At 46.0% G+C, this 25,983-nt stretch overlaps 1 protein-coding gene across 1 annotated transcript in view; it reads left to right on the top strand.

Moving 5' to 3' along the window:
- PAIP1 (poly(A) binding protein interacting protein 1) overlaps positions 1–25,983 on the top strand; it is a 659,103-nt gene that overhangs the window by 181,973 nt on the left and 451,147 nt on the right. Inside the window, exon 3 of the mRNA XM_085638605.1 lies at positions 22,492–22,604. Coding sequence (XP_085494731.1) covers positions 22,492–22,604 — 113 coding nt within the window. The remainder of the gene's footprint in view (positions 1–22,491; positions 22,605–25,983) is intronic.

Raw genomic sequence — 25,983 nt, 5'->3', positions numbered from 1 at the left:
GCTAGGTCTCTGGCCGCATAGAAATCCCTAAAGTAGGAGGCAAAAGCTTGATCAGTCCCTGGGAGTCCACTATACATTCAATCCAGCGGGCGTCAAGTTCCTTGCGGCTAAGCCAAGCAAGTAGTTTGCCAGATTTATCCCCAACATCATACAGCCTATGGAGGGTCGCCTGCGTCCTTGCCTCCTCTGTCACGTGGGCTCTATAGCGTTGTTGAGTATCAGTCAGGAGCCGCAGTACCTGCGAGTCGCGCCCTGTCAAATACCGTCGCTCCAACGTCAGGATTTGGGCTTCCATGGAAGCTAGCTCCTCTCGCGCTTTCCGCTTCTCCCAGGCTATTCGATTTTGTGCCCTATCGCGGAGTACCGTCTTATATGCCTCCCACACTATCACGCCCGACTACACTGAACCTACATTTTTGGCGAAATACAGTTTCGTGTCGGCCCTCAGGCCCTTTAATATCTTGGTGTTCTGAAGGTCCCAAGCAGTCAGCCTCCAATTACCTCTGTTTGACCTGGTCCCCCCCTCCCGTCCTAACCGTCAGTGGGGAGTGGTCAGAGATGCCATGTACTCCGCCTCACAGTCATTGCCCAGTGCCCGCCGTGGGAAGAAGACATAGTCCAGCCTGGGAGTGCGTCTTGTGTGCGCCAGAGTAGTATGAGTAACTGCGAGTGTCTGGGTGTAGATACCTCCTTATGTCTGTCAATCCCAACGTGTTCATCACCATAGCCAAGTGCGTAGTAGTGGGGTGGTCGGTACGGTTCCCTGAACTGTCCATGAGGATAGACATGACATCATTGAAGTCACCCCCTGTGATATGAAATGTGTCCGGGGTGGCAAGCAGGATATCAGTCAGCCCGCGAAGGGTCCTATCCTGTAGCTTCGGAGGGGCATAAACCGAGACTATGGTACCTTTCCGTCTACCCCATGTCCCTGTCACTCCCACATATGTGCCCTGGGGGCCTGCCCACGTTCAGACTATCTTGAAAGGGTGAGATTTCTCCAAGTATGATTGCCACCCCCCGGGAACCAGCAGTGAAACCCGCGTGTGCCAATACAGTGTAAGCTCCTCTCGCCAGGAACCCACACTTTGTGCCCTTAAGGTGGGTCTCCTGAAATAAGACCACATCCGGGTGGGCCTGCTTTATATATGTGGATACCAACCCCCTCTTAATTTTATCCCCCAGCCCTTTCACATTCCATGTGAGTATCCTGTAGCTATCGAACTCCATCCCAGCAGCAGGGGGGCTACGCTCACCATAGGGGGGCCATAGTAGTGGGTGGTCAAAGTATACCTCGGGTGGGAAGAGTAGCATAGCGCGCATGTCCGAGTGACCATATGACTGCCTGCACACAACAAACGTAAAAAGAAACAATACCCCAACTATAGAACTCTTGTACCCTCCCCAGCCTCCCACCCCCACCTCCCGAGGTCGCATCCCCTGCCAGTTGCCGGGGAGTGAACACTAGGATGGTGGAGGTCTATCGCCCTCCCAGTCCCACTTACGCCACTCCCTTAACAAACCCAAAAACCTATCAAAGGGACAAATGAATGAAGAGAAAACAAAGACAAAGAGGACACTCCTGCTAAGACAGGCGAGCCGCTACGGGTCCAAGTCTGCAGCCACACCAGGGCTGTCGCCTATGGCTCTGCGGGTGTCCTATATAGGTCTGCCTGCTCTGAGAGAAATAACGAAGAAAGAAAGGGGAAAGAAAAATGGAGAAACCAAAAAAAAAAAAAAGAGGGGGGTGTGAAACGTCCAGCTTGTCGGCTCCAGAATATCAATCCATTCCACGGTCAACTCTGCAGACCACTCTTCATGAGTGGGAATCCGGCAGTTCTCCTTGTGACACTGTAGCCTTCTCCGTTGCATCCCGTTCCATCGCGAGGATCTCTGCCGCCAAAGGGTGCATGGAGGGATCCGCAGCCTCTTCCTCGTTGGTGGAAGAATCTCTAGTTTCTTTCACAGTGTCCGGTTGGAAATGGTTGAGAGGGTGGAGCGTGTGTACGCCTGCTGAGAGCCGCGAGTCCAAGGAGCATCCACTGCATTGTCTGGTTCGACCTGTGTCTTTGGGAACGTATGGAGTCACCTCCAAGAGTCTTCCCCTACGTGATTGTCTCAGTCGGAATGAGTGCTGTGGGCCCGGGGACGGTCTGGCTCCCCTTCCCGAGGGCCCCTCGTCGTGCATCTGCGCTGCCTCCCGCCCCAGTGCGGGACGTTCCTCCAGCCAGTGCCAGGCCTCCTCCGGAGTATGGAAGAAGTGGGATTTGCCCATGAACAGGATTTTGAGTTTCGCAGGAAAGATTAGCATGTAGTGGATCTTATGTTCCCGCAATTTGTCTTTGACTGAATCGAATGTGCGGCGCTGCTTCTGCACCTCCCTGCTAAAGTCTGGGAAGATCATTATGCGTGTGTTCTCGTGTCGGTTCTCCCCGATATTTCTGGCTTCCCTCAAAATCATGTCTCTGTCGAGAAAGTTCAGAAAGCGCGCTATCACGGCCGTGGCTGTACCCCAGCAGGGGGCCGGGCCATCAGTGCCCTATGGGCCCTTTCTATGACAAAGCAAGTTGAGAATTTGTCGTACGGGAAGGTGCGTAAAAGCCAAGTATGTAGGAACTCTGGCATGTTCGTTCCTTCAATTCCATCTCTAAAGCCCACAAAACGTAGGTTATTGTGGCGTGCTCTATTTTCAGCATTGTCCACCGGCCATAATAGATCTTTGTGGGAAGATTGCAGGTCCACCACTCCTTTGCGTAGGTCTTGCAGTGTGTCCTCTGCTACCCCCAGCCGGGTCTCCGTCTCCGTGACTCTATCTGCCAGGTTCTTAAGATCTTGTCGCAGGAGTGACACCTCCGCACCCACTGCACCTATCTCTCCCCGTAATCCCCGTAATACCTCTCTGGATGTGTTGATCGCCTGAAGGAGGGTATCCGTATCCGAGCGAGGGGTCGGGCGGTCCTCGAGAGGTGGGGTAATAACTTTTGCAAATTGATCCATCTTGCCTTGCCGAGGCAGCCTTGGTTCCCTGTCCTTGCCCATGGTAGATGGTGCTGAGCCTGGTTATGGAAAGCGTTCTCGTTCCGGGCAATACTGGTCCAGGCCAGTGCGCAGCTACGTCTGTCTCCCCTGGCAGGTGCCACGCAGTTCTCGTTGGGGCCCCACTGCTGTATGTGTACCTCCTCCACTGGAGCTCGCCAACACACAGTCAATGCCCCCAAAAGAAGTGTATATCTGCCAGTGGCTGCTATGTTACTATGGGCTTCCCAGGTTCCTACCCCTGCTGGGGGGCTCTCCTCCCGACCCTTGCCCCGTGTGGGGCTTGCGCACCTCCAGGCCCCAAAGGCCTCACTGGGGGCAGTCTCCGACCAGCTGTTCCACCAGTCAGCTCGGGTGCTGTTGATCTGTCTCAGCTCCTGCGTGCTCATGTAGGCAAGGGGCAGAGGGGAGCAGGTGGCACACGGGGAGGCGAGATCCCCCACAGTTTCTTTCCGGCCTCCCCTCCCCTTCAGTCACTGGTACCCCAGCCTCTCCTCACCGGTACTCGTTGTTCGCCCTGGGGGCCGTGGTTCTCCCATAGGGTGCCTCCCTTCACAGCCTCTCACTCACTATCGTCTGCTGCTACACCGCGCCCGACCGGGGGCGATCACTCCCATCAGGTGCTCCCAATGCCTTTATCTCCAGACCGCCCTCTCACCGCTCGTGGCGCTTCTTCCAGGCAGTTGGCCGCTATTATTGTGGTAGACCCGGTCGTCTATCTCCACTGCAGGGTCCAGATCTCCGCTACGGCCCCGGATACCCTGGGGGGGGGGGGGGGGAGGAGGAGGAGGACTCACCCCCTGATGCTGGTCTTATCCTCTCTGCAAGCTTCAGGGCCTCACCCCGTCAGGTCTGTCTCGTATAGGTGTGGGAAGGGAGCTCTACCCCCCCCACCCCACCCCACCCCATCCCCAGCATCTACCCCGAGCCTTGGTCACAGAAAACTGCTGCTTCCGAGACTCTGGGTGCCCCAGCCTCACAAGTGGTCCTCTGCTTTGTTGCGGCGCCACACATATCTGGCAGGCTGCTGGGATAGACAAGCCCGCTCCCCCGCCCTTCTCCGGATTCACGACCGCGGGCCGCAGGTCTCCGTAGCAGACCAGGACCCTTCCACAAGAACTGCCGCTTCTGATACTCCGGGTGCCCCAGCCTCAAGGAGGTCCTCCGCTTCGTTGCGGCGCCTCTGATAATTGGCAGGTCAGTGGGAGAGACAGGCCCGTTCACCGTCTGTCTCCGCATTCAGGGCCGCAGGCCTCCGTAGCAGATCGGGACCCCTCCGGTGGGGGGAGGGCCCGCGGGAGCTCCTCTCCACTGCTCCCAGACTCGAAGATCGCACTATAGTCAGGCCGTCCCAGATAAAGACGGGAGGATAGCTCACCCCTCCGTCGTTCGTCTTATAGGGCACCGGATCTCTCAAAGCTTCGATCCGTCTACTCCCCGGCGCCATCTTGGGTCCTTGATCTCGGCGGCAGGTCGAGTCCGCGTCGCAGTCCACCGGGATCGTTGCAGGCTGGCCCCACCACATCAGTCCACTCCAGAGGTAAGCTGGTTCATATAGTTTCGTTTATTTGTTTTCTCCGGGTCTGCAGGTCGCCGGAATGTATGATGGATCTAGCTTTCAGCCGTAGCTCGACGAAAGCACGACTTATTCGGCCATGCTGCTGGCCACGCCCCTTTTCAGGACATTCTTGGTAGAGGGGCGACGAAGCTAGGCATTCCTATGCCGACTCGTCAAAGTAAGTCCTTGGTGATTTTTGAGACTTTACACCAGAAGGCAGCATCTAGACCTCTACTACCATTAGTACCAGGCCTCATAGAGCCAGTGATGGACATCTTTCTTACACTGGCGAGTGTTAAGACCGCTCCAGCAAAAATCCTTAAAGTACCGCTCGCCAGAGGACAATCCACTCTTCCTTAGGGCTGATCCTCCCCCTGATTCTGTCATAATTGCTGCGGCAAAGATGACCCATGCTGTCGCTTCCTCCTCTACTGTTCCACCAGATAAGGAGTGTAAAACACCAGATTCGTGGGGTAGGAATGTTTGCGGCACTTCGGCATTTGTTGAAGGTCTCCAATGCATCGGCTCTCCTGGGCCGCTACGACAGATCCCTGTGGGACTCACTGCAGAGATTCACTGAGAAGTTACCGCAAGAAGCCCGCAAAGATTTTGAAGAAATTTTGCAAGAGGGCAGCTTGGTGTCTAACCAGGTAATCAGCGCTGCGGCGGATGGGGGCTACCCTTTTGGCTCATTCTTATGCGCATGGGATATGCACAAGAAGAACATCTTGGCTCCGACTTACAGCGCTCAAGCCAGAAGCGCAGTCACGTATCCTGAATTTTCCCTTCTCAGGTTCATCTCTGTTCGGGGCTCACACTGATGAAGAAATGTCCCGGATGAAAACGGAGCTAGACACACTGAAGGCAGTGGGCCTCGAGAAAAAGAAGGAAATCCGCAAGAGATTCAAGGCTTGCAATCAGTGAACCTCCCAACAGAGGGTTCAAACCCCTCATTGGCAGAAAAATCGGGATTAACAAGGTCAACAAAGATCTCAGTATCAGGGCAGACGTTCCTCCAGAGGAGGAGGAAACCAGCGTCAAGCTAACAACTCCGCCAAGACGCAGACAAAGCAATGAGTGCCCACTTCCCGCGTCGCCGTTCACCACTCCAGTGGGGGGAAAGTATTGCAAATCATCTCGAAGAGTGGCGAGCTATCATGAAGGATCGTGGGTGCTAGCTACGCTGCAGAATGGGTACTCTCTACGTTTTCGACACCATCCTTCCTTAATCCCACCAGTTCCATCATCGTGTAACCAACTGAAGCTCTTACAGAGAGAAGTTGCCACCCTTCTCAGAAAATCAGCCATTGAGAAGGTGCCAGTATCTTAAAGAGGGAGAGGGGTTTACTCAAGATACTACTTGGTAAAAAAAGAAGGGTCTAAAGGCAGAATACAGACCCATTCTGGACCTGCGGACACTCAACCAATCAATCAGAAAGGAGATATTTCGCATGTTGGCTCTCCATCAAATATATCCACATCTCCGGCAGGGAGATTGGATGTGTTCGCTGGATCTGCAAGATGCATATTTTCATGTTCCGATCAATCAACATCACAGACAATACCTAAGATTCCTGGTGGGATCCTCTCATTACCAGTTCAAAGTACTGCTCTTCGGGTTGAAGTCAGCCCCCCGGGTGTTCACGAAGTGCATGGCGGTAGTGGCAGCTGCACTGCGACGCAGAGGCATTTCGTGTACCCGTACTTGAACAACTGGCTGTTGAAAGGACCTTCTCCAAACAGTGTGAGGAGTCCCTTTCCGAACTGTCTTGAACTTTGTCACCGCCTGGGCCTGCATGTGAATTTCAACAAATCGACTTCACTGCCAACGCAGAGAATACATCACTTGGGTGCTCTGCTAGACTCCGAGGTAGGAAAAGTGTTTCCTTCAGAGGAGAGACAGTGTTCGACCATACAGAAATGCAAGCTGGTTCTGCGCGATGGAAGGCTGCCTGTTAGTCGGATTGCCTCCCTGTTAGGGTCGATGGCATCATGCATCTTCCTGGTTCCCAACGCCAGACCACGAATGCGTCCTCTTCAGCAGGATCAGGAGGACAAGTGGGACCAACAGACAGTTCGCTGGGATGAAAAAATGTGTCTTTCAAACGCAGCAAGGGCTTCCATCCCTTGGTGGGTGAAAAAGGAGAATATGCAAGTTGGAATTCCTTTTCATCAAACTCCGCCTGCTCAAACGCTGATCACGGACGCTTCACTGCAGGGCTGGAGAGCCCACATGGGGCCTCTCCAGACTCGAGGTTTATGGGCACCAAAAGAGCGATCCTACCACATCAACATGCTGGAGCTGAGGGCAGTTCACCTAGCCCTCAAGGCTTTCCTCCCCTCGATTCAGGACAGTTGGAACTTAGTACAAACAGACAATACCACCACCATGTACTACCTGAACAAACAGGGGGGAACTCTCACGCACACTGTCACTAGAAGCTCAAACCCTCTGGCATTGGCTCCTGGCGCTGAATCGGTCAGTCAAAGCAGTCCACCTACCGGGAGAACGGAATGCGAGAGCGGACGCTCTGTCGTCATTTCGAGGGCAGAGAAGACTGGGTTCTCAACTACGAGGTCGTCTAAGACATTTTCCAGTCGTGGGGTTGTCCCATCATCGACCTCTTCGCGGACGACGAAAATATGAAATGCCAAGACTTCGCCTCAAGATTTTACCGAGCAGGATCGAGAGGGAATGCCCTTTTGATAGACTGGTCAGGGGCATTTGTGTACACCTTTCAACCCCTTCCTCTCATCCAGAAGGTGGTGACCAAGCTGTCTCATTCACGCACGATTATGATACTGATTGCCCCAGACTGGCTGAGACAATGGTGGTACCCGGACCTTCTGCACTTCACAGAATGCCCTCACAGGAAGCTGCCATGCAGACTGGACTGCTGTCCAAGATGAACGGGAGGATTCATCACTCCAACCTTCCCTCACTGATCTTGGCAGCATGGCTCCTGAGGTACTCCAGTATGGCCACTTAGGACTGCCACAGGACTGCATGTCCATCTTGAAAGAAGCAAGAAGACCGTCCACTAGGCACTCGTATGTGTGCAAGTGGAAGTGTTTTTATATGTGGTATGTTCAGAACAGTTGTAACCCAAACAAAGGACAGGATGAGCTCATCCTTCCATACCTGCTTTATCTGGCAAAAGCAGGTTTGAAGTTTCCTTCCATTAAGGTGCACTTAGCAGCTCATTAAGGTTCACCTTCTCAGCCTTCCTTTTTTCAATTACAGGTTGTTAAAGACTTTTTACAGGGTATTAAGAAGGTCTACCCTCGGGTCCGGCCTCCTTCCCCACCCTGGGAGCTAAACCTTGTGCTATCAAGATTGATGGGTCCGCCTTTCGAACCCATACACAAAGCAACATTACAACACCTTTCTTGGAAGGCGGCTTTCTTGGTAACGATCACGTCAGCTTGCAGAGTGAGCGAAATACAGGCTCTCTGCTCTTAGGAACCTTATACAGTCTTCCATCTGAATAGGATCTCACCCCTCTTTCTCCCTAAGGTGGTGTCGGATTTTCATGTGAATCAGACCATATCTCTACCCACCTTTTTTCCTAACCCTCCACTCCAGCTGAGAGGTCTTTGCACTCTTTGAACCTGAAAAGAGTTTTAAAATTCTATCTGGATAGGTCCAAGTCCACGAGAAAATCTGATCAACTATTTGTTAACTATGGGTCGATCAGAACAGGTTTTGCAGCTTCAAAGCGGTCAATCTCCAGATGGATAGTTTCATGTATCAAACTAGCTTATCAATTAGCGCAGAGGCCCCTTGGGTTTACACCCAAAGCGCACTCTACCAGACGAAAAGCGGCTACTCCTGCTTCTCTCCACAACGTGCCCATATGTAAGGCGGCGACTTGGAGGTCCGTCCATACATTTACGAGGCATTACTGTCTAGATTCAGACACCAGAACAGTCACCCAAGTAGGCCAGGCCTCCTTGAGGAATCTGTTCAACAGCTGATTACAGCTGTTGTATGTTGGGTCATTCACTCTCATTTGCCTGTAGGTGGAAGATGGGCTTCCTATTCTATTCAGTGCTTATGACTTTTGATGAGGATCACCTGGAAGAGAAGGATAAGTTACTTACCTGTAATCCTAGTTCTCTTCCAGGGGTATCCTCATCAAAGTCATAAGCAACCCACCCTCCTCCCCAGGCAAATGAGATTCTCTTCATTGTTAAAGGATATCTTTGTGCCCTGATCTTCAGGGTTACGCAAAGAACAACTGACCTAACTGTCACCCCTGAGGCATGATGAGAAACTAGGTGTCATGGCTGCCTTAAAGGCACGGTGCCAGTTTTTGTGTGAAAATGCTTTTATTTTCTGTGCTATTGGTTTACAATGCAGCCTGTAGGCTAACAAGGTCTACTTTATTTGCAGTTTACTATTCATGAGTTTTACTCATTAAAAAACAGAGTTCAAGTGCTACTTGCCCTCTTGTGTTTTTATATGTTGGAAAACACAGTTTTTACGTGTTATTGCATTGTTTAGCCTTCTAGATGGGAGCTGCATTGGTATGAGAAAAATATATATATATATATATATATATATATATATATATATATATATATGTGTATATATACACACATATACATACTTGAAGATGAAGGATCACAAGAAAACAGCCAGCCAGGACAAAAATCTGGATCCCAAAGGATACAATGAGTCACAAAGAAATAAAATATCCAAGAAAGAAGTGACTCAAACAGATTCACCAAAGAACAAAAATATATTTCCACTACGTTTCAGCTTCCGCCTTCCTCAGGTAGTACAAGATTGTGTGCTCTGTGGCTGTACTACCTGAGGAAGGCGGAAGCTGAAACGTCATAGTGGAAATATATTTTTGTTCTTTGGTGAATCTGTTTGTCACTTCTTTCTTGGATATCTATCTATCTATCTATCTATCTATCTCTGCATATATATGTTTTTCATATATCATTTTTATTATTTCCGGCGTCCCTGCACATGGGCGGGAATATTCAGTGCTTATGACTTTGATGAGGATACCCCTGGAAGAGAACTAGGATTACAGGTAAGTAACTTATCCTTGTGCCTTTTCTCCATACAGGTTCCGTGCAGGACCTGTGGTGCACTTAAGACAACAGAAGAATCTCCATTGGAGTGAAGGAGTCACTCCCCTGCTTCGCAGGCACCTAACCGCAACTGACCGATCTGCTGCTCCTGAGCTCCTGCGGACTCAAAAGATTTCAGCACCACAGGAGGTGGGTTTCTGAAGGTCCATGAGGTCGATCTGCCCTCTCCGAGTTTGTGGCCAGTATCCCTCGTGGGTACTGCATAACCTGAACCCATGTGCACACCTTCCATTTGCAAGTGCATATGATTGTTGACGATTCCCGAGCTTGTGCATTGGACTCCTTGTAGTCCTGACCCTGAGCAGTATTTGCACCAAAGAACTCCGGCCTCCTCGCACCGAGTGCTCTGTGGGCCGGTACTTTGCAATCTTGCTCGAGGTCCACTCGTGACTCCTGGTCATTCGGCCTGTGGGTCCTCCTTTGGGCCATCTTGATTACTCGTGGGCTTTCCTGGTTGCTCCAGACTTGCCTTGACTCCCCATTGCTTGGTGAGTCCCCTGGACCTTGCTTGTCCACACCATAACCTGCTTGACCTTCCTGAGGGTTGCTTTTGCCAAGGCTTGTTGGTGCTCCCGCCGGACACTGACCCCTCAGCATCCTTCGTGGTACAGCTCACCTCCGGCTCCTGGTCATCCTCGCAGTCTCCTGGTCCTCATGGCTGCAGAATCAAGCTTCCCTTCTTCGCACCTGAAGCACCCGACATCGGTGGACATTCGTCTCCCGAGCCCCTGGTCACTCTGAAGTAACCCAGACTCTGTCCCCTCTGCTTTCAGGTTCCTTCCTTCCAGAATCCAGGCTTGGATTCCACCGGACACTTTTCCCCTTCACGGCAGCCGTACTTCTTCACAGTCTTTCATTGAGAACTACGAGAGTTTCTGATGCCACTTCAGACCTATGCACCTGGCTCCCCTGGGATAGGTAACTCGGGTACTACGGTATCCACGGGTGGGGTCGTTCTTCAAACTCTTAAGTTCCAAAGGGTTTGCTCGAAGTCCTCCTAGAAGGGTCCTTAAACTTTAAAAGTGTAACCTCGACTTCCCCATAGAATTGTACAGAGCACGCAGTCGTGTTCCCACACTGCACCCGGCCTCCGTGGGGTCCCTGTCTACTCACCTTGGGTGGTTCCTTGGGGTCCCAGTGATTTTACGTGCTCTAGACTTTGTCTTGACCTCCGTCGTGACTGTTATACCACTATTTTAGTTTATGGTTTGGTCTCCCCCTGGAGCCCACTGTGTATTGCCCTACTTACAACTGTTCTATTGAATTTGTATTTTGTGCTTTGTGTTCTATCCTCGTGTAGAGTATAGTAGTGTTATATTAATAAATACATATTTTATATAACTACTGTGTGGTTCTCCTTCATTTAGTCATTCAGGAGGTGATATTCTGGTAAAACAAGCAGCTTTACATTCCTTCAAAATTAAGCCTGAGGCTGCTCTCCACAGCTACCACTAGAATAGCTTTCTAAAGGTTATCTTTGACCTCAAACATCATAAGGGTCGTGTGGACTGGTAAAAGGTGCCCACTTTAATTAGTGGACAGCATATACCAGGCCACCTTCTCACAATGTGAAACTATGAAATGTCCAGTGCTGGAAAGGAAAATAGTTACTTACCTGTAACTACATGTTTGATGGCATGTATGTCTGTAGATACACATGCTTAGCATAAGTCCGCCATCTAGTGTTTCGCTCGGAAGTGTGCAAGTTGTTTTTCTTCAAAGAAATCTTTCAAGGGTTGAGGTGCAGTGACTCCTCTTGCTTGCATTGCGCATGGTCCTCGACTCCATTGTTCGTTTTTTTTTTCTTCTGCCGTCTGATTTGAACATGTGCTTCTTTGCTCTGGTTCGATACTGCCGGGCTCTTCTCTGATATCTACAGCTTTGATTTAGATCGTGGTTCGATCAAAGCTTCCCTCTTTTTACCATCGAAGTCCAATTTGTCTGAGTTATTCCATTCGGCCGCAGCCCCCTTGCGCAATCACCCTCTGGGACGGAACTTCTCTTAGACGCTCAGTTCAACAGATGTCTGATTGGTGATGGAACGGATGCCTTTTCATTTTTCCCTTATTGTCACGCCAAGTTTCCATGCACTGATGTACTCCAGCTGTGTTACTTGTGCTTATCTCCCGAACACCAGGAGGCAACCTCCAAGGCCTGCAGATCTTTTTGCTCTAAAAAGACACTGGGAGATTGATGGGCAAGAAGATTACAGATTTATCGATGGGGCTTCGACAATACGCCAGACACATTCTGTTGGGAAGAGGCACATCCATTGACTTCAGATGAAGGCAACATCTCTCCAGACAACAGCTCCAGGTCTGACATGGAGATACAGGACAATACTCCAGGGCAACAACCTGTGAGTACTGTGCCCCCTCCACCTCTGCCCCGACCACACCGTCTCATAAGATAAAGACGGTCCTTAAGCCACCACTGCCTTCGGACCATGGTCGGCACAGACCGGGAGATTCCGAAACGTTCAGCCATGGCTCAATATAGAAAAAATAGCCTCAACAGCAGGTCATCGATCCAAGGCCCTCCAGATTGGACTCGAGCAGACCCTTCGGTACTGAAACCTTTGAAGCCGAAACAACACTAATGCGGCACCAAAAAATCATTCTCCAAACCAAACTTTTCAGCACCAAAAATACTTGTGGCTTGTGAGCCTAAAAGACCTACATCTTCAAGGCATTCTCCAGACACTGTGGAAACAGTACTCAAGAAACTTCATAAAGAACTGGACTCACGTCAAAAACATCTGATTCTTCCAGATACAGGACGTATGATTACCAGGCCACCATATTCTGATGGATACATCTGCCTGTGGATTCCTGACCTTATGAATCCCAATGCGCAGCATTACATTGAAACCTTTCTTCATAGCTCTGCCATGTCCACGAGGACTTCACAATTTGTTGGCGCCACACGCGGCTCCGCGTGACGTCATCAGAGTTTTGAGAGGACCTCGCCGGCATGCTGACGTATGTTCCCTTTTTTCCTAATCTCTCCATTACTGTGAGATTTCTTTGTTATCTTTTGCTGCAACTTTGTAGCTGGTGAAGATGTCTCTTCCAAGGAAGTCTGGTTTCAAGTTGTGTAGTGAATGCGGTGGACAAATGTCCATTACCGACCAGACTGCCTCTGGTGCTTATCACCACGACATTGAGGCTTGTTATTTGTGTAAGTAGATGAATCCCAAGGCCTTGAAAGAAACTGAGGCTAAGTTGTTCATGGCCAGGGCCAAGAAACAAAGGGGGGTCGTCAAAGAACTCGGCCCTGTTCGAAGTCATCGAATCATCATACTTCAAGGTCTTCTAAGAGTAAGCATAAGAGAAGCGACACCATGGGTCTCTGCTTCGCTCTTTCAAGGACGAGTCTCCGAAGTCGGCGTCCCCAATTCCAAGACTGCGTCATAGGGAAGAAATATCTCTGACTCCATCTCTGGGGATGTCTCCTGCTTGGTCTCCGTCTCCGAGATCTAACACGCCTCCGGCTCTGAAGTCTGTGACTCCACCTCCAGCGCCGAAGCCTACAACTCCACCTCCAGCACCGGAGCCGAGAATTCTGACTGCTCAACTAGAGCCAGATTTAGTGTTTCCTCATACGGCGCTGGAGCACTCGAACCAGGATCCGGTCTATAAGCCAGCGTTCCCGACTCCTTGCTGGGATCCAGCTCACTTCCTTAATTCCGTTTATCATTTTTTCGAGGGCTGCCACTTCATCTGTTGCGCCTGCGGGCTCCATGGGTATGCTTGCTTATTCACTTGGAGGTTTCCCACCTCACTACCAGCAGGCTCCTTTCTTGCCATTCATGCCCATGTCTCCTTTGGCCTGGCCTCCGCCAGCACCTAGACAAGGCTGTGTTTTAGCCCCACTTTTATTTATTTTGTACATTAATGACCTTCACCCTTTTTACTTACCACCACCCCAACGTCCCTAAGATCGAAGGTTCTTTTTTACCAGAATTGCTATATGCTGATGATAACGTTTTTATGGCCCGCACTCCAGAGGCTCTTTCTTTTTTTAGTTAATAGCTTTGCAAAGTTTATGGTATAATTAAATCTGTGAACTAATTTTAATCAATCTTTTATTACTTCTTGCGGGCCAAAGAAACATAACATGTCATCTGTAAAAGTAGGTGACATGAGTTTATGCTGCTCAAGCACTTTTTCTTATCTTGGTATGGTTTTTAGCGAAATAGTGGAAGTAAACTTGCAAAAGCCACAGGCTTCCTACTGAGCTTACCTCGCCCTAGGAAGGGGAAGAGCCTTAGTCCCCTCTCTTCAGATATACAAGTCACAATGCCTCCATCACTACCTATGGGGCTGAAGTTTGGGTAATTAAGAACTGCTACCAAATTCAAATTGAGGATCACAGATTTTGTAGGAAGATCCTGGGGGTGCCGATTTCTAGCTCTAGCTATGTTTGTCACTGTGAGCTGGGAATCCCCTATATTGAGGATTATATCAGTGCCTGCCCACTGCTTCTTCGGGTTGCACTTTGGAACAACACAGAGGGAGTCTTCACAAAAGCTATCGCAAAAGATTGCCTCTCCTGTGACAAAGGTAGAAAAATCCCGTAGTTGATGTATATTAAATCTCGCCTGCACAAGATAGGCTGTAAATAATTGTTCGCGAATCCTGGCGGCCCTCTCACCATTAATAAAAAGCAGCTGCAGACCACTTGGTTTAAATTTGGTCTGTTTTTGAAAATTGCTGTAGTTTTAATAGCGCACTGATCTAGAGACCTTTAGATTCCTTTATTTAGGAAGATAATGACTGACGCAAAAGAACTTGTCTGTTTTTCAATTATTTATGCATTTTTTATGTGTGTTCTTCTATGGCTGCCTATGTAGCCGAATAAATATTTGAATGGATAACATGACAAGAAATTACATCACATGACCTTTGAACCCGATGAAATCAAAGGAAGTGACATTGCATGAGCTTTTGGTTGGTTGCCATCACAGGAAGCCATGCATCTAACTTTTGGTTACTTACATCACACACACAGGCTGAAAAATCTCTGCAGATGCAAAAGAAGTACCCTATAAATAAACATACTTTAAATCCTATTGAAAATGCAGTTACATTGTTTCAGGTGGTATCTTCAGATATACAATTAAGATAGTGTTGCATTGAATAAGAACCTGTCCAATAGCGTACAGCAATGGAAAATATGCTAGTCAAGTTGAAATCTGCCAATATCCGTATCAAGTAACTTAAATATGTGAAGGCTGATGGGCCTATATAGTTCAAAACCAGTTTACTTTATCAATTGTTTTAGAAACTAAGAGTACCATGTAATTAAATCTCAGTTTTGGAACATAGATAACAGTGCTATTTAATGCAGTTAAAGTTCTCCCACCAGCCTTCCTTTCCATGACATGGTATACATACTTCTAAACCTGTGGAGCCATTGAACCTTTCCAGGTTTACTATCATTCATTTCTTCTATAGGAAACATACACAACATTGGTACAGTACTTGTGTTGATCAATAATATGCTTGTTCTGCATTAGCATGTTTAGAGTGGGTCTCAACCCAATTCCTTGACCCAAAAAACATTTGTGGTGGAACTTGAGATGATGTCCATGAAATGGGGTATTCTAAAAATATAATACTTAGGAGTGGTATACCAAGCTGAACAGGAAGATCACACAAAGGAAGATCTCTCCGTTATGTAGACCCAAAATCAAATCTTCATCAAGTTTCTTCATACAAAAATGTATTTCAGGGATGCTGTAAATGTAAGAGGCAACCTCGATAGATGACCAATACTTGGAAACTACTCCCAAATATTAGTCACATATCTGCATTCAAGATCTTTATTGAGAGATGTAAATCAAAAGCTCTAAATATAGAAGACTTAATCATGTGAATTAAGAATGCTCTTGGTCTAATAAAACAAGCCTTCATTGCATTTCCATGTACATGATCTCTCTAGGGAACTGTAACTTAGAGAGACGGCACTTTATACGTGATCGATACATCGGGATCATTGGCTCGCTAACACAGTCCACTGAGAAACGGGACATCGAAATCTGGCATATATCGCACTAGGTCAATGTAGTTGTCCCGATTTTAAGGTAACACAATATGGGAAACTTCTGGCCCTCTAAAAGAGGCCAAGCATTAGGATTTTAAATGGCTCTGCCAGACGGTAAAAAGAACCAAAAAAGTGGCTTAGATAGTAACGTCGAGGACACGTGCATATTTTATTGAATAAGCTAATTTTTTGCTTGGGTCTGCGGCACTACAATATGTGAGGAGGATCTCTGGGCATTATATCGAGAGGACAGCAAGCATGCTGAATCTGTACAGCTCTATATGTTATATGGAGGCAAAGCGGTATGGTTAAAGAAACACTCGTGATCTATCTGCCTCCTATTTTCCATGTTTGTCCTACTAAGGCAAATCATTAAATATCTAAAGCATTCTGGGGGCTGCAAATGTCTATTTAAAACCTCCCAAGCCTCATGCAGTGCTTCAGAGTTCTCGCCTCGCATTCACTGCGTCGGATATTGCGTCCTCCCTCACATGCGTCACCATTATCCCGAACGCTGAAACCCTTATGATTAAATAGCTCTCGGGTGGGAGTGTCATAAGATCGACTGCCTTGTGAGTATCTAAATGTCGGCCATCTCAAACCAGAACGGTCACATCTAGAGTAATACGCACATTGTACTTGTGTCCAGTTAGTATTGATCATATTTGTGTATATCTATCTAATCTTGTTAAAATAAACCCGGTTATGCGCTTCAGATATCAGCTTCTTATTCTCTCCCAACGTTATTACCCCGGACCTCTAAGTCCCTCTTTAGATTGTAACTAGCAAAGCGGAGTGCCCAGAAATCCACTTCTTTTGAAGTATCTGAATGGCAGCCATGTTGAAACAGAGGTCATAACTTGCATATTGTATTTATTATGCAGGAGTTTACTTAGCGAACAATGCTTCAACTAGTGAGTGCCAGTATGCAGAAATCGACTTCCTTTCGTATGTCCGGATGGTAGTAATAACGGAACAGAGGTCATAAAACCAGGGCCCCTGGAAGCTAGGGGTCGCAAGCAAGGGGTCACAACGGGGGGTGTAGAGGTCGCACTTGTGACCCTTAATTGACGTCCATGCGTTCAGTATTTACAGTAGAAACTTTTGGTATGGACTTGGATTCTATAGGAAATAGAGAACTGGCAAATAAATCACCTGATGGGCCCAATACATATTTAATCATTAAGTGCACTTTTAATGATATATGTGCGTTTGGAAATCAGTTTCTCAAATGAACAAGTATTTTGGTGTTTTAGTGACAATAATTGTTTGTGCGGATTGAGCTGGAACCACCCAAATGCTTCAGTTTTACAAGCTGCGGAAGAAAGTTGTCCCTGACTTGAGGTTTGCATTATTCTGAACCTTGGATAGGACTTTTTGAAGGTTAAAGTAACTGAAATTTAGTGAATTCTAAAAAACGAGTCGCATGTCAGTAAATCACACAGCCTGGTGGCTGGCTGATGCCTTGGAAATACCTGTCAAGCTGGAGAATAGTCAGTCACATGTATGGCATGTGACATGTTGTTCTGCAGCCCTACAGGCCTTGCAGTCACACACTTTGGCCCTTGTTCTTATTTTTCCATAGGCTTCTGCGCTGTGCCCACTCACATAGTCAGTCAGTCAGTCAAAATACTTTATTTCGATAAATAAATATCATAAAAAGACATAGGAACAGTACACTATAAATTTCACTCAATCAACAGTTCATAATTTCTAAAATGTTTAAAAAGAGGTCAGTTGAATAAAACATCCTAAAAACATCATTGGCATATTAAATTTATATTCTCTTAGGTTCACAGAGGAGGCATTTCATATGAAAAATTAAATTTTCAGCCATTCATAACATCGTAATAGTTGAATTAATAGAGAGCTTCCTCTTTTTAACCCTAACAGCACCCACTAAAAAACTAGCGACATGGAACATGGTCCTAGGGGTCTGCAATAACTGTAAAAACAGGAGAGCAGGCTTAACCTGTATAAACCCAGCCTCCTTTAAAATTGGGATCTAGTATTTCTTTCTTAATGCCGCGTAATGGTCACAGAACATCAAAAAATGCAGTGTGATCTGGGTCGAAAAATTGTCACAGTTACACGGCATTGCGTTTTCGTGAGTACACCAAGTTGGAAAATGGCCAAGGGTTAGATGAATCAGATTAAACCGAAAACGTGTAAGGAGAAAACGGTGAAAAGGTTGATTTACAATGGTTAAGTATAATTCAGGGCCTACATGTGTACTCAAAATAATACTAGCCCGCACCGATGGTTTCTCAAATTCTACTTGTTCTCTTTCTAAACTTGACAAATCTCTCATCATACCTTTAACCAATTTAATATCTTTGACAGTTATCAATTCCGGGGAATAGACAAGGTCTGGTCTCCCTATTTTGACAAGGCAATTTTTAATGTAGACTAACCAAGCTATTTTATTTACTTTATCCAGCTGCAGGCAGTCTTTTAAAATGATATGGTTGAGGGGAATTTCTTGATGCAACCAGGTCTTTAGCCATGCCAAAACGGGGGCCATTCTAATCAGATCTGAAATGTAGCCCACACCAAGTTCAGTGTGAACAATATATGTGGGAGTAGACTGTGGGAGAGAAAGAACAGATCTTAAGAATGTATTCTCCGTGATCTGTAAACTTTCCATCGAGCAATTACCCCATATCGCACTTCCATATGTGGCAACAGCAAGACATTTTGCTTTATAGATTTTTAACAAAGTTACAATTGGCCTTGCTCCTAGTTTATTCATAAATCCCTGAAGAGCAGAAGATGATTTAACAAGGGCAACATTTCTATTTTTTATCTGGGGACCCCAGATGCCTTTCTCGTCGAAAGTGATCCCCAGATATGGAAATGTAGCTACTCTACACAGTTCTTGCTTCCCACATATGAAAGTTTTTGAGAGCTTATTTTTATTGCACTTGCCCATAATCATTATCTGAGACTTTTTAACATTGATCTTTAGGTCCAGGGAACCCATAAAGACCTCAAAAGCGTCCAATAATCGTTGGAGGCCAACACCAGTACGAGAAAGCAAGACAGCGTCGTCCGCGTATAAGAGAACTGGAATTCCAAGTTCTCCTATACGTGGAATGTCATGGGTTGCATCTTTTAGTGTGGGTTCCAAGGCGTATATGTAAACAGTAAATAGGAGGGGTGCCAAAATGCACCCCTGCCTGACTCCCCTTTCTGAGTTAAAGTGCCTCGTACATCGCCCCCTCACATATTTTGCTTGTGCTGTGAGAGCCTTGCTTGAGTGTGCAGACAAGCTTTGTAGTGCACAGACCGAAGGGCAGTCTGTGGTTAGTCTTCCAGAGACTGGAGTCATTTGGCTAATTTATTTGTGATCCGAAATTGATGACACTAATTAATTGTTTTATTTGAGTTGCACATTCATAGAGTGAATGCTACTTTAGTGTCGTTGAAGCCTGGTAAACATGGTTCTTCTTGCTAGCCCTCCTCGACTTGGTCAAAGGCCCATTTCCTTTGAATAAACTGAGAACACGTCTTGGCACAGCTTAACTTCTTGAAACATGCAACACAAACCAATGATGAATGGAATGCTGAATAAATCATACATTCTCCCCCAGTCAAAAGATCTGGGTTAAATCCATCGTTCTTTTGCTCACCATGCCACCCCAGTTTAGACCCAGCCATATGCAGATCAGTCTTGATCCTGGAACAGTCCAGCCTGAACAGCCAAGCCCTGTCGTCTTTGGACCGGAAACGAGCATCCTAGGACCGGTTTCGGGGTATTACCCCATATCAGCCAGGCTAGCTGGATTCCAGTGGCACAGTGAACAAGGGACCCACATCTGGGCATACCATTGGCCACTTAGGGCGAACATCGCAAACACAACAAGATGATGGGCGGACCGCTGAAACTATTCTACCACTCACCCCAAGTCACAGATCGGGGTTGAATCCATCATTCTTTTGCTCACTATACAACCCTAGTTTGGACCTAGCCACATGCAAATCAGTCTTGACCCTGTTCCTCATGGGAACAGTCCAGCCTGTACTGCCAGGCCAGGTCCTCCCTGGACCGCAAACAAGCATCCTAGGACCGGTTTCGTGGTTTCACTCCTTATCAGCCAGGCTACCTTGAATCCAGTGGCACAGCAAGCAAGGAACCTACGTGTACGTCTGCGCATGGCAGCTTCACTTCATGTTTTTGTTTTATTCCTAGAGCATTGACCAAGTATTGATTGATCTCTCAATTAGTGTTCTTTCTCACTGCTTATGCTGGGATTGTGGTACCTTCCTTTTTTGTAAGGGTGTATTGTTTGTATGTTATTTTTATATGCATTTATGCCGCTCTCTCTTGTTTTTTAAACTGCTTTTATGCCCCATCATTTTTGCTTTTTCCTCTAAGGTTCGCTGCTTCCCTCGCTCATTGTTTGCTTTTCCAATTTTTTCAAAACTTCTTTCCTGTAAGATGTTTTTCTCCTGCCAGTCTTTTCCAAGCCATTTAACAACATAGTGTATTACATTTTTAATTTGTTGGATCATTTGATAAGGGTGTATTTGTTTATTAGTCTTCATTTTAGTCACATTCCGTGTAATACCACCTTCGTACACAATTTGTGAAAACCAATGCAAGTTAAATGTTTAAATTGTATCAATTGGTGATATCGGCGTTGGCCTCAGTAACACTCCATTCTAAACAATAATAGGACCTTGACATACCACACCATAACCTACTATACAATAACAGACGATAACATGCCATAATATACTATAACAACCCCTACCATAACATATATATATATATACTATACAATAACATGACGGTCCATAACATATAATAGCATATTATACCATACAGTAACAGCCATACCATACTATAAAATGACAGGCCATACCATAGAATACTATATTGAACAGTAAACTATCTATTCAAGTCACCCTCACATCCTTTTACTTCTGCCCACCGCCGAACACTTAAGCTACCCTCATCACACTTTACCTCTACCCTCCCCTGAGCTCTCAAGTCACCCTCACCTCCCTTTACCTCTTCCCACCCTGAACCCTCAGGTCATCCTCACTTTCCTTTACCTCTTCCCACCCCTTTACCCTCCAGTCATCCTCACCTTTTACCTCTACTCGCACCTGAGCCCTCAGGTCACCCTCACTTATCTGTACCTCTTCGCACCCCTGGATCCCCAAGTCCCCCTAACCTCCCTTTACCTCTGCCCATCCTTACACCCTAATAATGTTTTTAAATACCATGAAAAGTATGTTAAGTAAAACAATGCATACCTGCGTGGTAAAGTCCTGCATGGTAAAGGTACAAATACTTACCTATATGGTATTTAACTGAGAGGTAAAGGCTGTTTGCCCTCAGGAAGAAAACAAATGTTTTGGGGGCGCGGTGGTCAATTTATGCCCATTGGTATGTTTGGCAGGCACCTTCTTCTCTTTGACAGTTTGCACCCTCCCAGTCCACTCCCACATCCTATACTTTAGGTCCCACCTGAGAAAGCGTGTGCATTGTCGTTTTCAAGACATTTTGTTTACTTAGGTGGCTTAGAGCCCGCCCATTGCTTACCAGATGGCTTAATCACTCTCATTGTCGTTCTTCTCTTTGGTCAGCAAGTGCAGACTTCACTTCCTCTGTGTCTGTCCCTCCCTTGTAGCATGACTCAAGTGCTGCTTCCCTTGCCAAGTGTGCTTCCGCTGCTCACTGCTTTCTGAGATGCTTTCCCCCCCTTTTAATTGCACCTCCTTCTTCCTTCCCTTTCCCACATTGTTGTTTTCCCTGCCCCTGACCCCCCACCCCCCGCTGTGCTGTTGCTTGTTCGGTCCATCCTACCTTTTGTTGCTTGCCCATGCACCCCACCCCCTCCCTCTTTGTTGCTTGCCCCCTACTGTCCCGCCAGAAAAAAAGCTCCAAATAGCCAAACCAGTATGTGTCAAGAGACAACAAAGATTCAAATGGCAGTGCGCTCCCTACTCTGCATGGCCTTTTTAGGTCTCGCCTGACCCAGCGCATACGCTGGTCTGGCGAGACTTATTGAGAGGGCTCCAAAAAGTGCTACCAGGCCAGCTTAGAGCTACAGTGCATGTGCGCGGGCGCGCGCGCATGTGCGCGGGCGCGCGCTGCGCATTACCGCAATTTACTTTCGCGGCCGCTTTGATGTTTGATCGCTATCACTTTCACTTTCGCGGCCGCACGGCCGCTTGGCATAGCCAATAGGTCTCGCTTTTGGGACCTTATAAGTATTTAGTTATGCAACTGTTGCATGGCTAAACACTTATAAGGTCCCAAAGGCGAGACCTATTGGCTATGCGAATGCTTGTTTTTTCTAACTTTCAACCATGGTGCTCAGCAGGCGCGCTGCTGTACAACATGGCTAAAAGAAATTGACCAAGCCATTCGCTCTCTCATAGGCTGGAACTATTGTCTCTGCCAATGCTTGTTTATCATTTGAATGTGCTGTCAAACTTCACATCATGCAGGTCTTACTGTGCAAATGTAGAGGTGGCCCAGAACAAAATACATGTAACAAACCATGGTAGAATGACTGATCAAAACGTAAGAATAATCTAAAATAGCACCCGGAGACAAGTGTTGGCGCTTCCAGACCGCACTAACAGTGGATTCAACGCTGTAAAGAATGCAATAACCTATCATCCTGTGTTAACACCAAGATTTATTTGTTTCACTTTTTTCTGGAAAACAAACTAATTTAACATATTTCATTTATTTCTTTCCTCACTTAATGTCTTAAAAGGCAACTGCTCTTCCAAATTTTTCCTACATGGGAGCCCGTTTGTGCAACTATTTGTCTCATCATCTAACCATCAATCCATCCACTGGAAACTTCAGACAGTTATTGCTAAAGAGGTGAGCTAAGCTCAAGGCCTTTGAAATGTATGGCCTTTTGGTTGCAATTGAAGTACATTTTTCTTGTTGCATTGTAGAAAATGTTTAAATGCTGTGTTTTGTTGCATGTATAGAATTCCAGAAATTCTTTAATTTTCTCTTTCATTTAAGAAATTTCAGATCAGTGGTGTTCCTGTATGAATTGAATGTTTATTTTGTAGTCTCATGCACAAAAAGACACCTCTATGCCCAGTCAACCCCATCCACTTTTCGCCCATCTATGTTCTTTCCTTTTTCCTTAGGCAAAAGGTAATTTGAGAACATCGGTCATTCCCTCAGAGAATTCTCCTCCACGTTCTTTACATTGTACCTATTCTAGGCCCCTAGACTGGTCTTCAAATACTCTTAAACGTTATATTTTGCATTCATTAAATACTTTCTCCTTTCACTTTAAAGAATACTTCTCTAAGAGTACTGTGGAAAAACCGAGAATTGCGGACCCATAAAATAGGTTGCTGCTCTTTTATAGTTTTTTTGCTATGGTAAGTAAAGAAAACTTTTAGGTGGAAAGATCAGTCTCCAAGCAGCCTTCTCGTGTCAGTTTTTAATGTTACATTATGTTACACATATATATTGAATTAGTATGCCATTGCAGCTCTAATTGAGTCTTTTATAATCTACCCCATATTTCATGTATTAAATCAAAGTCCTGTGTCTGATCTACATTATTGGTATCGGTGAATTTGAGATCATGTGCATGTAATATTGTTGATATTGCTGTTATAAAGTCTTATGTGTGGCTCAGCGTTTTGCCAACTTGTATATGTACTATCTTAGTTGGCTTGGGCATTACCTGGCAGGTTGGTTATGTGAACGCATTACCTGGAGGTAAGGGATGATGTCAGCAATCTCGGATAGCCATCATCTTGCATGCATTAGCTATGTTGAATGAATATTATACATTTTGTTTAAAGTGCTATGTTTGTTCATGTGGTCACGTGGCTATGTTCCCACGCTACACAAAGCCTCCATGGGGTTCCTGGGTACTTACCTTGGGTGGTTCCTTAAGTCCCCGTCTCCTCTGGGTCTTCTGGTCCAAGTCCCATTCTCTTTTACAGTTCACGTTCCACTTTCATAAGTATATGGTTTGGTCTCCCTGGAGACCAATGTATTTTATGCTACTTACCTGATTGCTTTTGAAGTGTTCTTGTGTATTGTGATGATATCTCTGGGTAGGAGATCAACCAGTGTGTTAGTGAGTGTTGTGTAATAAATATAAGTATTTTTACATAAACACTGTGGTTCTTTTTCATTTAACTTACACTATAAGATTAAACTGGTAAAACAAGCTGCTTAACACGTAAAGATAAGCCTGAAGGCAGCTCTCCACAGCTACCACTTTGAGAGTTTTCTATGGCTATCAAAGACCACTAAAATAACCATAAGGGTTGCCTGGATTAGTGTAGGGAACTTCGCTTTAATAAGTGTGCACCATATACTGAGCCCGCCTCCTATAATTTTAATCTAGAGCAGTTGATGAGTATGCGTTGCTGCTTTTATTGACAACATACTTTCCTTTCCGAAACTCTGAGTGAATGTGTGGGTGGCGTTCTGCTAGTGCCGTCATGTCGCGAATGTGGATAGACTGCCATTGAGAATAATGACTAAGGGGCGTGATTTAGATCTTGGCAGATGGGTTTCTCCTTCACAATGATGATGGATAGCCCGTCTGCCGAAATACAAATCCCATTAGATCCATTGGCATTTATATATCGTCTGACGGGTTATCTGTCACCTTTGTGACAGATGAACCCGTCCTCCAAGATCTAAATCAGGCCCATAGATTTGTAAAAAAACATCCATGGAACCATTTGATCAAATACTTGTGCATACAGATCAAAGTTACCCTCTCTAATTGAACAAACAAATTCAAGTGCAAGTAACTGCAACAACTGCTAAAATTGGAATTGTGGGTGCTCGTTAGATTTCCACTTAATCAGTTAGAAAATTCCCTTATTCCTTTGTGGGACTGTTTAGATTCAAGATAACTTTGATAAGCCTTCCTCTGTAATATGTACAGCACAGCAACAGTAAGCAATTTGATGAACATGACATTTACAGATTAAGTAGTAAACGTTCAATATAGCATCAGCTTTTCCTATGGTTGGGATGTCAGCTCGCACTAACATACTGAGTCGATCCACTGTTCGAAAGCCAGTCTTTAATTACTTTAAAGAAGGTCATTTTGATATGAAGTCTCCCCCATGATCACAATATATTTATCATCACAAAATAGATGTTGTACATCCCATTGAATTTGTTTTGCTAGGGCGAAGAGAGGTTGGTCCATTGAAATAAATAACTGGATTGAGATATGAACAGACTCTTTAATTACTTTCATGCAGTGTATGACCATGGATTTAGAATGAGCACTTTCTGTGAACATCGGCAACAATGCATTAGTTGACGGTGATCTGTTGATTGGTGGTAGCAATGATGCACGATATGCTGCCCAAGATATGCTTTTATCAGAAGAAATATTTCCACTTTCAACATTGTGCATCACTCTTTCAAGCCATTTATATTCATAGGTATTAGCAGCATCAATAAGATCATTTTGGCGAACAGCTGCTACAGATAGTAATGGAACGTGATAATCTGTATTGTTCATTGAAGCTAGTTCTGTATTTATATACATTTCTGAAAGATTTGAAATCTGTTTTGAATTTGCCATGTTAGGATTATTCACCACAATACCACGAACAATTTCTTCCAATTCCCTTTCTGGGTTTTGTCTCTGAGTTATTGCTGTTCTATGGAAGGAGTCTTTAGCTGTCATGGAACTTGGGTTGTGGTCTGTGTTATCAATATTTCCACTGGTGATTATTTGCAACTTCAGTTTTGATGGACACACAACTTGTTCAATTTCATACAGTGTGGAAATGCAATTTGTTAAGTCAGCAGATACTTGCAAAACCCTATCATATGAAATACACATACCTAGTTTGACTGACTGAATTATTTATTAATCGCACTATTGCCGTGGCGTCTTGGTGCTGAGTAAGGATAAGGAGTGGCTGCTCCTGAACTAGGATTTTATGAAAAGCCAAGTTTTTAATGCCTTTCTGAACAGGATCTTATTGGCTTGCAAGAGTAGCTCTGTAGGGAGGGAGTTCCATAGCTTTGCCACTTGAAATGAAAAGCCCTTGCCTCCCCATCGAGCTCTTCTTATCTTAGGGGGGCAAACCAACCCCAGACTGCCAGACCTTAATGCTCGGGTCGGTACATAACGTGGAAAGAGGGATTTGATGTCCGCTGCACCTCCTCTGTATATAGCTTTGTGAACTAGGCATAGCGCCTTAAAATCCACTCGTCGTTGGACAGGGAGCCAATGTAGTTG

Source organism: Triturus cristatus, chromosome 2_1, assembly GCF_964204655.1.
Source record: "Triturus cristatus chromosome 2_1, aTriCri1.1, whole genome shotgun sequence".
Taxonomy (NCBI): domain Eukaryota; kingdom Metazoa; phylum Chordata; class Amphibia; order Caudata; family Salamandridae; genus Triturus; species Triturus cristatus.
Note: the sequence above shows the minus strand (reverse complement) of the source record. Positions and strands in the feature narration are given on the sequence as shown.